The sequence below is a fragment of the Mustela lutreola genome, chromosome 2, assembly GCF_030435805.1.
Source record: "Mustela lutreola isolate mMusLut2 chromosome 2, mMusLut2.pri, whole genome shotgun sequence".
Classification (NCBI taxonomy): Eukaryota; Metazoa; Chordata; class Mammalia; order Carnivora; family Mustelidae; genus Mustela; species Mustela lutreola.
In genome coordinates this window covers 49,621,164-49,634,300 of record NC_081291.1, presented here as the reverse complement: position 1 = coordinate 49,634,300, position 13,137 = coordinate 49,621,164, and the positions used below count along the sequence as shown (strand labels likewise).

The following is a 13,137-nucleotide window of genomic DNA, read 5'->3' as shown; positions in this document are numbered from 1 at the left end:
GTTGCAAAGGTGGCTAGAAGCCAAGTAAAACATGAAAAAAGACAAAACTACATAAATGCAAATTTATGTTCACTTTAATATAAATGGAAAAGTGTGGGTTTATTGACAATAATAAACAAGATTAAACCATTTAAAAATACTTATGGCATCAAAAGTGACATGTGAATTACAAAAAGTGGGAGATAAAAAGCAGGAGATTGTTTTGGGGGAAAATCTATGTATGTTTAGAAAAAAGTGCTGGCAAACATTAACCCAGAATTTTATGCTATCTCTGAGTATTGGGATTGTAAATTTTATAGGAAATTATTTAACCTTTTTTTTTCTAGATAATCAGGAGACAAAGTAAACTTAATGGCTCCTTTCAATAAAGAGCAACAACAACAAAAAAAACTTTTCCTTTTTCTAGTAGATATACAGTAACTAGGTATTATTTTTATTATCAGAATAAAGTATTTCAGAAAAAGGATTCACCCTTGTCTTAAATCCAAATTATCAGTACCCGTGACTTACTTTGCCTTTATTTTAGCTTTAAAATATAGACATTACTGTCTTCTCACTGCCATTCTCTTACAAAGTATTTGAAGTTAATGTTCTAAAAAATCTCAGATTTCCCATTTACAGTGTAAATCTTCTGAAAAAATAAATAATATAACACTGTGAGTTAACAGTACTCTTCAGACATCCATGTATTTAAGATCATGTTTTGGAAGGAAATTATATATGTACTTAAATTTTATCACTGTGCTCAAGAACTATTTCTGCTATCACTGCTATGAATCACAGTATGCAATAATATTCAGCACACAAACCCCAAAACAAAAGAATGAGCATACTTATTGTGCAGATTGTATGCAGTTTTACATCCTAAATTTAAACTTCACATTACCTACAAGTCAGGAGTATTAAAAAAAAAATTAGTCATCAGGGCTATTTGTGGTAATTTTTTATGTGACATGTACAATGTATGTGGAGATAAACACAAAGCCACACTTATCAATGTATTACATATTGGAAAATATATAAAATATTTATGAAAAGCATTTATGAGATAAGAAAGATATCAACAGAGATGAATAAGATACAAGCAAAACAACAACAACAACAACAACAAAACAGCAACAACAACAACAATACAATGACCCAAGAGTAATATTATGAAAACAAAATCTTTTAAACAACTATAACTCAAAGTGTAGATGAAAATTGCCCTAAGAGCACCACTAGAGAATTTTTAAGGAGACAAGTAATACATTTAAGGGGTCGCCAGAAACAGTTTCATGGAGAAGGGCATGTTCAAGTTAGATTTTGAAAAACAGACAATTTCAACAAGTAGAGAAGGAGAGGAAAAACACCATGAATAAAGGCCATGGGGAGGAGCAATCAGGGCTGTGTGGGACCAGAGCCATGTATTCTGGGTGTGGTAGTGGGTGAGTGGAAGTGGGGTCTAAATGTTAAATTAGGAACACATTCTAAAGCATTGTGAAGTCCAGACAGAGAAGTTTGTATTTAAATTATTAAATAGAGTTCATTAGCATAGTGACTTTACTCATTCATTTATTCAGTACTGTTCCTTGAGCATTTACTCTGTACCGAACACCATGATAGGAACTGAGGATACAGAAGGAAGTTAAATGAGGCATCAGCTCTGCCCCAGAGATGCTTAGGGACTTGCAGAGAAGGTGGACACTAAGCAAAGGATCAAGTGATGTAAAATAACATCAGTGACATTCACTATGAAGAATGTGCCAAACGTGCATTTTGTAGAGACATCTTCCTTCAGAAAGCCACACTAGAGACACACCATTATGAGAAAATAAGGCAGGAAAAGCCTTCCAGGTGTGTGTGAGAGAGCACACAAAAACCAGGAATGAGGAAACACAAAACGTGAAGGAGCAGGGAATGAAATAGGTTAAGAACGGTAGGACGAGGCTGGATAACTACAAAAAGAGCTCAGAAGGATTTTCATTTGGAAGAACTGAGGCTCAGAAGTTGGGAAGCAGAAGGGGGCAACTGTGGGGCAACTTCCCAAAGTGACACAGTGGGCATTAGTAAAACACCACACACCTATCTCAATGTCAGGTTTCATTAGCTGTCAGTTGAATAGTCCTGCTACCTGTGATCAGAGCTGAATACTGGGAAAATGATGGATGGATTCAGGGGCAGCAGTTAGGGGGCACGTGGAGGAGAGAGACACAGAACTAGGAGGCTTGTGATGAGGACAATGCAGTAATCCAAGCAGGATGCAATAATGGCCTGGGCTCTTAAACTTTCTCTTAATAAATGATATCCACCTTCAAATTAAGTATTATATTTTATCTAAGACAAATACTAAATAACTCCATACAGTTTGCTCACATCAGTGGAAACTAGCACAAACTCTTTGGAAAACTATAATCATACTGGGACACACCTTGTCCTGGAAAAGTCTTTTCTGAGGATTTATGTTAAAAACACATTAGTAAATATATAAAATTATATAATTCCATATTAACATATTATTGTGTTATATTAATATTATATATCCAACTCTTGCATAGAATGTTTATATTAATATGATATATTTGTATATTTATATTTGAGTGCACAGATTTTTGTAAAAGGAAGTTTACCACAGTGTTATTTATGATTGCAAAAGTCTGTAACCAAATGTCAGTCAATAAGAGAGCATTTAGATAAATGACAACATGCATGTAAAATGAAATTCTGCCTAGCTATGAAAAGACTGAAGAGATAGGTACTGACATTCATAGACATCCATGATAAAATAGTAAGTAAAGGCTAGCAGGGAAGAGAACAAGATGTACATACAATATGCATCATTGTGCAAAGAGATGCAGACTGTCTCTAGAAGAATATTCAATAACCTAGCTATTAGCCATTGCATCTAAAGAGAACTTGTTAGCTAAGGGCAGAATGAATGGTACTTTTTTTTTTTATAACCTAGATTTTTAAAATAGATTTTTAAGCAGGTGTAATTGCTGTTTATTTTAAATAAATAAATATTATGGAACAAGGTGGTAGTGGGCAGAGAAGAAATCAGGCACATTTGTTTCTGTCTTAGAAACACATTCTGGGCATGTTATCTTCTAGAAACAAAGGTTAACTCAGCCTGGCTTGGCCAAAAATGCAAAGAATGAGGAAAAATGGGGAGTCGAGATACCAGTCGAATTTTTGTCTCCAGGGAAGATCGAGGTAAGAAAAGAGAGGAAGAAATGAATTAGAGACATACTGGTAGACAAGGTTGGTTTGGAACATACTGGGTCTAAAGCGGTAGCAATACAGCCAGAATTGTATGACTTTTTTTTTTTTTTCTTTCCTTTTACATTAAGAGGAACCATTCTTTGGATAAAAGTCTGTTACATTTGGATATATTTTTAATAAAAGAATCTTTAAAAGGTCTAGTGGTTTTCTCTTTTTACAAGTAATTGAATACATTTATTTTGCTAATAGAGGGGGAAGACATGACAGCAACACAGTGCTGCTTCCATAGTTTGCTCTCACTACTCATGTAAGGGAAAAAGCACGAACAGACTTTGCCACTGTGTAATTATAGATTTGCTTCTGTGCTATCTTTTCCCCTTTCTCTGCCAGTATCCTGATCTTTCTGTCTCCTAAAGTTGCAGCATGCATATTAATGAATTTCACCAGTCATCCTTACTTTATATCCTCATCGTTGGCAAAAATCACGACGGCCCTGGAGTTGGGGGTGTCCAGGAGCTGTTTGATAATTCTATCAAAGTCAATAGTTCTGTCTTTGCGTTCTTGGGGGATTCTCACGGACTGTGCAATGCAGAGCCCACCTGTTTAAGAAAAGAAAGCAGAGTGTCAATAAAGTTCCCTCAGACATACCAAAGGAACCAGGGTGAGTAGCTGGGGAGGAGAGAATTTTGAATTCTGAGTGCGCAGCACTCCCTTGGTGATCTGAATGAGGAAGCCTTAAGATGTCATGCCAAGTCTTGAGCCGTTATTCATACGTGGTGCACCTCCCATGACATTGCACAGCCTGATTTTCTTAGCACTGCACTTGTAAAGGACTAATGATGCCCAGGAATTGTGGGGCAAGTAGATTTAGGCTGACAAACTGGGTGGGGGAATGTCTTTAAAATGAATGCAATATAACCACAAGAAAACTGCAATCAATACACTACAGTAAAAATGTACTGAAAGACATAAAACTCAGGTGAATTTCTGTGGCTTTTCTGGTCTTTGCATTCCCAGGACTTTTTTCACCTTCATAGTCATCCCAACTTTTAAAGGTCAGAGTCAATGGAATAAATCTAAAAATAAAACTACAGCAAGAACACCAACGACTGTAAATCAGAGCAACAAACTATGAGTGACCACATACAATGTGCCTAACCTTCAAATAAGTGTTTTATGTATATTATCCCATATTAAAATTTCTTAAAATTATTTAGTAACATGTATTTTTGGTTAGAATGTAAGGGGATTAAATAGAAAAATAGATTTGTTGACTCCAGACTTCTCAGATCTGTGATGATATTAATTATCATTACAAATTTCAAGACAGGGTAACATGTAGTAGTTTACTAAGCAATTGATACAGTCCTCGCTACCTCTTGCTTAGTAGCAGCCCCTGAATCTAGTATTTTATAAAATACACTTTTAAAAAGGCTGATAGGGGCGCCTGGGTGGCTCAGTGGGTTAAGCCGCTGCCTTCGGCTCAGGTCATGATCTCAGGGTCCTGGGATCGAGTCCCGCATCGGGCTCTCTGCTCAGCGGGGAGCCTGCTTCCTTCTCTCTCTCTCTCTCTGCCTGCCTCTCAGTGTACTTGTAATTTCTCTCTGTCAAATAAATAAATAAATAATCTTAAAAAAAATGAAAATAAAAAAGGCTGATATAGGTGAAAGGGGTAGAGGGAATACTTGTAGAAAGGTAACAAAATCCATCCAATGGACAGAAGACCTAGAGGCCAAGACAAATGGATAAACTTGTTCTTGTAATGTGCTGGGGAGGTAGTTATTATCAAGCTTACACCTCGAGCATGGACAGCTGGGTGAATGGTACTAGGCTTCCACAAACAGAAAACTATGAACTCTAATCCAAAGTTGAGCTCCATTACACTTTTAGCTTGATTAGTGTTAGTTCTCTGTAAGTGGCTCTTAATTTTCAGTTATGCATAAAATCTCTAATGGTCATTTTTCAAAATGTAGAGTTCCCAATAACATTATCAACCAACTTGACCTAATTAACATTTATAGAACAATCCATAGGACAACAGAACAATATACATTCTTTTCAAGTGTAAATGAAACATTCATTAACCATACTCTGGGCCATTAAAAAAATAATAATAACAAATTTAAAAGCATAGAAATTGTACAAAGTATGTCACCATGCCTAACAGAATCAGACTAGAAATTAATAACACTTGGAAATTGGAAAACACACTTCTAAATAACTTGTGGGTCAAAGAGGTATTGTCAAGGGAAATCTGAAATATTTAAAACTAAATGAAAATGAAAGTGGAACATACAAAATGTATAGATTACAACTAAAGTGGTATTTAGCAGGAAATACATAATCATCAAATGTTTATGTTAGACAAGAGACAGCCAAAATAGAAACCTAAGCATCTATTTAAGAAATAAGAGGGAAAGAGAGCTAACTAACCACCCTCCCAAAAAAGCAGAGAGGCATGATAAAAGAGCAAAAAACAATGAAACAGAAATCAGAAAAAATAAGAGCGAAAAATCAGTAAAATTAAAAGCTGCTTCTTTGAAAAGATTAATAAAATAGATAAATCTCTAGTCAAAGCTGACAAAAAGGAAAGAAGCCACAAATTATCATGTCAGGAAGAAGAGGGGCTAACCTTACTGACAAATCCCACAGACAGCAAAAGGTTGTAAGGGAATATTATAAATTATTTGATACCAATATATTTAGCAATTTAAATGAAATGAATGAATCTCTTGAAAGACACAAACTATACAAACTGAGGGCAGAGTGGATAATATTAATAGTTCTATATATATTAAGGATAACAAATTCATAGACACAGACACACACTTAAAAAAATAAAAAGACCCAGGCTCACATGGTTTCACTGATAAATTCCACCAAACAGTTAAGGAAAAAATAAAACATGATTTATATATAATTTCTAACTGAAAATAGGAAAGGGGAGAAAATAACTAATTTAATAAGGTTGCTATTACCTTAATACACAAGTCAGATGAAGATATTATTAAAAAAAGACCAATATCATTTATGAACATACTTGCAAAACTCTTAAGAAATACTAACAAAATAAATCCAGCAATATACAGTAAATAGTAATATATCATACATAACCAAGTGGATTTCACCCTAGGAATGCAAAGTTGATTCATTATTTTAAAATCAAGCATTATAATTTATATATGTTTAAATTAATAAGAAAAACCATATAATCATCTTAATACATATAGAAAAAACACTAAACAAAATTCAATATACATTCATGATAAAAACTATGACCAAGGATTAGATGAGACCTTTCTAAGCCTAACAATAGGCATCTACAAAAAGCCTACAATAAGCATCACATTTAATAGTAAGAGATGACAAGGCAATTTTGTCCTATCTTAAAACTCTTATACAACATTTTACTGGATGTCCTTGTCAGAGGAATAAGGAACAAAAACGAAAAGTAAAGAAACAAAAGAAAAACAGCTGGCAAAAGAAAAAGATAAAATTCTCTCTATTTGCAGATGACATGATTGTCTATGTAGAACCTTCTAGAATTAAAAGGTGAGTTAAGCAAAGTTGTGGGATATAAACTCAAAATACAAAGGTCAATGATATATCTACAGATCAGCAAAGAACAACTAGGATTTTAAAGAAAAAAATATCATTAACAATATCACCTAAAATGTGGTGTTTGTGTATAAATCTAACAAAATATGTAAAGGAGCTATATTCTAAAAACTATAAAACATGGCTGAAAGAAATTTTTAAAAATCATTTATATTGCAGTGCTGTGAAGTGTGTAAACCTGGTGATTCACAGACCTGGGGATAAAAATATATGTATATAAAAAATATATGTTTATAAAAAATAAAAAATAAAAAAAAAAAAATCATTTATAGAAACTCTCCCCGATTTCATCTATAAATTCAATGCAATGTTAGTCAAAATCTCAGCAAGCTTTTAAAAATATGTATCAATAGCTAATTCTAACATTTATACCAAAAATGAAAGGAACCAGAGTAGTCAAAACAATTGAAAAAGAGCAACAAAATTGGTGAACTTGAGCTACGTAAATTCAAGACTTACTATCAATCCCAACGTGCAGCTGCAGTAATCAAGACAGTGTGGGATTGTGAAAAGGAAAGACACTTAAGATCAATGGAACAGAAAAGAGGTCCAGAAATAGACCAACACAAACATAGTCAACTGATTATTGGCAAAGGTGCAAAGGCAATCAGTGGAGAAAGGATATTCTTTTCAAAAACTGATGCTGAAAAAAGTGATATTCATATATAGAAATAATCTTGAAAATACTTCATGCTGCATGTAAACATTAACTTCAAATGGATTGATAGACCTAAGTCTAAAATATGAAACTATTAAACATAGAAGGAGAAAAAGGGAAATCTGCAGTGGTCTTAGCTTTTGTAGAGTTTCTGAATATGCGATCAAAAGCACAAACCATAAAGAAAAAAAAGATAAATCAAATTTTATGCAAATTTAAAACTTTTGTTCTATGAAAAATAGTATTAAGAAAATGAAAGCACAAGCCAAAGACTGGGAGATAATCACACGCCTAATCAAAGACTGGTATCTACAATATATAAAGAACTGAAACTCAGCCATAGAAAAAAAGAGGAAGTAGGCAAAATATCTAAATAGACACATGCACAAAAATAGATGGCAATTGAGCACAGGAAAAGAAGTTCAACACCAGTCATTAGGGAATTGTTAATTAAAACCACAAAGATATACTACTACAATACCTCCTAAAACAGCTTTAAAAAACAGCAATATCAAATTCTGGAGAAGATGTAGAGCAATAGGAATGTCTGTTCATTGCTGGAAGGGATGTACAACGGTACAGCCACAGTGGAAATCAGTTTAGCAACCCCAAAATGTTAAATATAGAGATAACATAACAAGCAGCAGTCAGTTCCAATCCTAGGTACTTATCCAGATGAATTGAAAGCTGGTGCTCACACAAATGTGCACACAAATGTTTATAGGAATTTTATTCATAATCACTAAAACTGGAAACAACTAAGGCATCTGTCAACAGGTAAAGAGATAAACAAACTAGTACATGCTTACAACTGAATCCTACTCAGCAATAAAAAGGAACTGCTGATTTGTGGATGAGCATGAATACACTTTAAAAGCATTTTGCTAAGTGAAAGAAGCCCCACTGAAAAGGCTACATATTGTGTAATTCTGTTCATATGAACTTCTAGAGAAAGCAGAACTATAGGGGTGGAAAATAGATCCGTGGAATCCAAGGGTTGAGGGAAGGGGTTGAGTACAAAGGGACCCCACAAAGAAATTTGGGGGTAATCGAAAAATTCCGTATGGTACTATGGTAGTAGATGCATGACTCCACAAAACCTTAAAAACAACACACCATGATAACCAGACTTGTGCAAAATTTTAAGTCATCCAGGATGCCAGGGAATCCTAGAGTGGATGTGGACCGTGACAAATGAATTAAGTGTATTACTAACATATGAGGAAATTTTACTGAAGGAGATGAATAGAAAATAAGTTGACCTAAGTACCTTAAAAATTGTATTTTGACTGGAAACTCTAAAGCTAGAGAGTAAAAGAATTGAACATAAAATGGTACTCCGATTTGTATATTGTCTGCAGGGATATGAGTTAGCAATTCTGGAACTGCTTTCCATGCTCGAGTTGAACAAAACAGTAAGTGCATGGTAGATAACATGAGCCAGGGTTCTCACTGTAAAGAATTTATGCACAAGCAGGAAAGTAAGGCTAGCATGAACCATGTGGTGCCAGAAAGGGTCTGAACTATCCGTGGAAACTCACGTTTTGGATGGATGCTTGTATCCATGGGTTACTACACAATGTCCACTGAGAGAGCTTAGAGGCAATGACAGTCGAGAGCAATCAGCCCTCCTAGGACCCCAGTGTTGGTTTCGAAATCCCACCTTTCAACAAAAAGATGGTTCTTTCTCTTTGAAGAAATGACTGATTCTAAGGCTAGGGCAGGGCAAACACAAGATGAGCCTAGAGTGTCAGGAAGTAAGAAGAACACAAAGGAAAAAGAAAGTTATGGGTACATCAATAGGACACAGGTGCCACCTAAAAGCGTGTCCAGTGAGCAAAGCTAGAACAATATGAAAAACAAAATAAGTAATGATGGTATTAAATGATTATCCAAAGAATACAATACAGTATTTCAGTATGAGACCATACTGAAAAAAAAAAAAAAACTAAATAAATATATAAATAAGAGAGAAGGAATTAATTTTCTGTACAGAACAATTCCAAGTAATAAATTAGGAAGGAATGAGAGAAATGCAATATCACCCTGAGAACATGACAGTTAATAACGCTGCACAAAAGAGGCACCGATAGATGCTCAAGTTAGTGTGGAAAACTGTAAGGAGATGCAGAACATTTATATAGCTTAAATGTTATTTTCCCCCAAATATTTATTAATTACTCTGGTGGTTTTAACATATGCCTACAACCTCTTTGATCCCCTTTCTTCAAAGAGGTGGAGATTAATTCCTCTACCTTTGAGTTAAAGCCACACTTGGTGACTTGCTTCTAAAGAATATAGGAAAGGAAAAATAGTAATTTTGGAGTAGAGAAATTCCCAGACAGCGGATCACTTCAACTGGATCATTAAGTTAACAGCACTACTAAGTAATGAATAAGGTGCTGCTGGCTGATTTCACGTCATCCCTGTGATGATAAGGGCACTCCATTTCTGTTTTAGTCTTCCCCCAAACCCATAACCTTCATCTAATCATGAAAAAATATAAAAATTCAAACTGAATTATTTCGCTAAGCATGATACGCTCTAGTTCCATCCATGTTGTTGCAAATGGCAAGATTTCATTTCTTTTGATGGCTGCATAGTATTCCATTGTGTATATATACCACATCTTCTTGATCCATTCATCTGTTGATGGACATCTAGGTTCTTTCCATAGTTTGGCTATTGTGGACATTGCTGCTATAAACATTCGGGTGCATGTGTCCCTTTGGATCACTACATTTGTATCTTTAGGGTAAATACCCAATAGTGCAATTGCTGGGTCATAGGGCAGTTCTATTTTCAACATTTTGAGGAACCTCCATGCTGTTTTCCAGAGTGGCTGCACCAGCTTGCATTCCCACCAACAGTGTAGGAGGGTTCCCCTTTCTCCGCATCCTCGCCAGCATCTGTCATTTCCTGACTTGTTGATTTTAGCCATTCTGACTGGTGTGAGGTGATATCGCATTGTGGTTTTGATTTGTATTTCCCTGATGCCGAGTGATATGGAGCACTTTTTCATGTGTCTGTTGGCCATCTGGATGTCTTCTTTGCAGAAATGTCTGTTCATGTCCTCTGCCCATTTCTTGATTGGATTATTTGTTCTTTGGATGTTGAGTTTGCTAAGTTCTTTATAGATTCTGGACACTAGTCCTTTATCTGATATGTCGTTTGCAAAAATCTTCTCCCATTCTGTCAGTTGTCTTTTGATTTTGTTAACTGTTTCCTTTGCTGTGCAAAAGCTTTTGATCTTGATGAAATCCCAGTAGTTCATTTTTTCCCTTGCTTCCCTTGCCTTTTGCGTTGTTCCTAGGAAGATGTTGCTGCGGCAGAGGTCGAAGAGGTTGCTGCCCGTGTTCTCCTCAAGGATTTTAATGGATTCCTTTCTCACATTGAGGTCCTTCATCCATTTTGAGTCTATTTTTGTGTGTGGTGTAAGGAAATGGTCCAATTTCATTTTTCTGCATGTGGCTGTCCAATTTTCCCAGCACCATTTATTGAAAAGGCTGTCTTTTTTCCATTGGACATTCTTTCCTGCTTTGTCGAAGATTAGATGACCATAGATTTGAGGGTCTATTTCTGGGCTCTCTATTCTGTTCCATTGATCTATGTGTCTGTTTTTGTGCCAGTACCATGCTGTCTTGATGATGACAGCTTTGTAATAGAGCTTGAAGTCCGGAATTGTGATGCCACCAACGTTGGCTTTCTTTTTCAATATCCCTTTGGCTATTCGAGGTCTTTTCTGGTTCCATATAAATTTTAGAATTATTTGTTCCATTTCTTTGAAAAAGATGGATGGTACTTTGATAGGAATGAATGAAAGAATGAATGGGTCAACCGGGAAATTAAAGAAGAATTGAAAAAAATCATGGAAACAAATGATAATGAAAATACAACGGTTCAAAATCTGTGGGACACAACAAAGGTAGTCCTGAGAGGAAAATATATAGCGGTACAAGCCTTTCTCAAGAAACAAGAAAGGTCTCAGGTACACAACCTAACCCTACACCTAAAGGAGCTGGAGAAAGAACAAGAAAGAAACCCTAAGCCCAGCAGGAGAAGAGAAATCATAAAGATCAGAGCAGAAATCAATGAAATAGAAACCAAAAAAACAATAGAACAAATCAACGAAACTAGGAGCTGGTTCTTTGAAAGAATTAATAAAATTGATAAACCCCTGTCCCGACTTATCAAAAAGAAAAGAGAAAGGACCCAAATAAATAAAATCATGAATGAAAGAGGAGAGATCACAACTAACACCAAAGAAATACAAACTATTATAAGAACATACTATGAGCAACTCTACGGCAATAAATTTGATAATCTGGAAGAAATGGATGCATTCCTAGAAACATATAAACTACCACAACTGAACCAGGAAGAAATAGAAAGCCTGAACAGACCCATAACCAGTAAGGAGATTGAAACAGTCATTAAAAATCTCCAAACAAACAAAAGCCCAGGGCCAGACGACTTCCCGGGGGAATTCTACCAAACATTTAAAGAAGAACTAATTCCTATTCTCCTGAAACTGTTCCAAAAAAATAGAAATGGAAGGAAAACTTCCAAACTCATTTTATGAGGCCAGCATCACCTTGATCCCAAAACCAGACAAGGATCCCACCAAAAAAGAGAGCTATAGACCGATATCCTTGATGAACACAGATGCGAAAATACTCAACAAAATACTAGCCAATAGGATTCAACAGTACATTAAAAAGATTATTCACCACGACCAAGTGGGATTTATTCCAGGGCTGCAAGGTTGGTTCAACATCCGCAAATCAGTCAATGTGATACAACACATCAATAAAAGAAAGAACAAGAACCATATGATACTCTCAATAGATGCTGAAAAAGCATTTGACAAAGTACAGCATCCCTTCCTGATCAAAACTCTTCAAAGTGTAGGGATAGAGGGCACATACCTCAATATCATCAAAGCCATATATGAAAAACCCACCGCAAATATCATTCTCAATGGAGAAAAACTGAAAGCCTTTCCGCTAAGGTCAGGAACACGGCAGGGATGTCCATTATCACCACTGCTATTCAACATCGTACTAGAGGTCCTAGCCTCAGCAATCAGACAACAAAAGGAAATTAAAGGCATCCAAATCGGCAAAGAAGAAGTCAAATTATCACTCTTCGCAGATGATATGATACTATATGTGGAAAACCCAAAAGACTCCACTCCAAAACTGCTAGAACTTATACAGGAATTCAGTAAAGTGTCAGGATATAAAATCAATGCACAGAAATCAGTTGCATTTCTCTAAACCAACAGCAAGACAGAAGAAAGAGATATTAAGGAGTCAATCCCATTTACAATTGCATCCAAAACCATAAGATACCTAGGAATAAACCTAACCAAAGAGACACAGAATCTATACTCAGAAAACTATAAAGTACTCATGAAAGAAATTGAGGAAGACACAAAGAAATGGAAAAATGTTCCATGCTCCTGGATTGGAAGAATAAATATTGTGAAAATGTCTATGCTACCTAAAGCAATCTACATATAATTTATATTTCAATTTGCTCTATTTCAGTTGAAATCTCTGACTAGCACAAGGGTAAAATGGATAACAATCCATCAGTGACAAGTTTGGTCATGTGATGGATTAAGTGCCCTTTCTTTGACTCAACTGATTACTCAT

The 13,137-nt window shown here is 35.4% G+C and overlaps 1 protein-coding gene across 2 annotated transcripts in view; it reads right to left on the bottom strand.

The window, feature by feature from the left end:
• GRM7 (glutamate metabotropic receptor 7) overlaps nt 1-13,137 on the bottom strand; it is an 891,796-nt gene that overhangs the window by 458,546 nt on the left and 420,113 nt on the right. For both annotated transcript variants that reach the window (XM_059161568.1, XM_059161569.1), the window contains exon 3: nt 3,659-3,800. In XM_059161568.1, the coding sequence (XP_059017551.1) occupies nt 3,659-3,800 (142 nt within the window). The remainder of the gene's footprint in view (nt 1-3,658; nt 3,801-13,137) is intronic.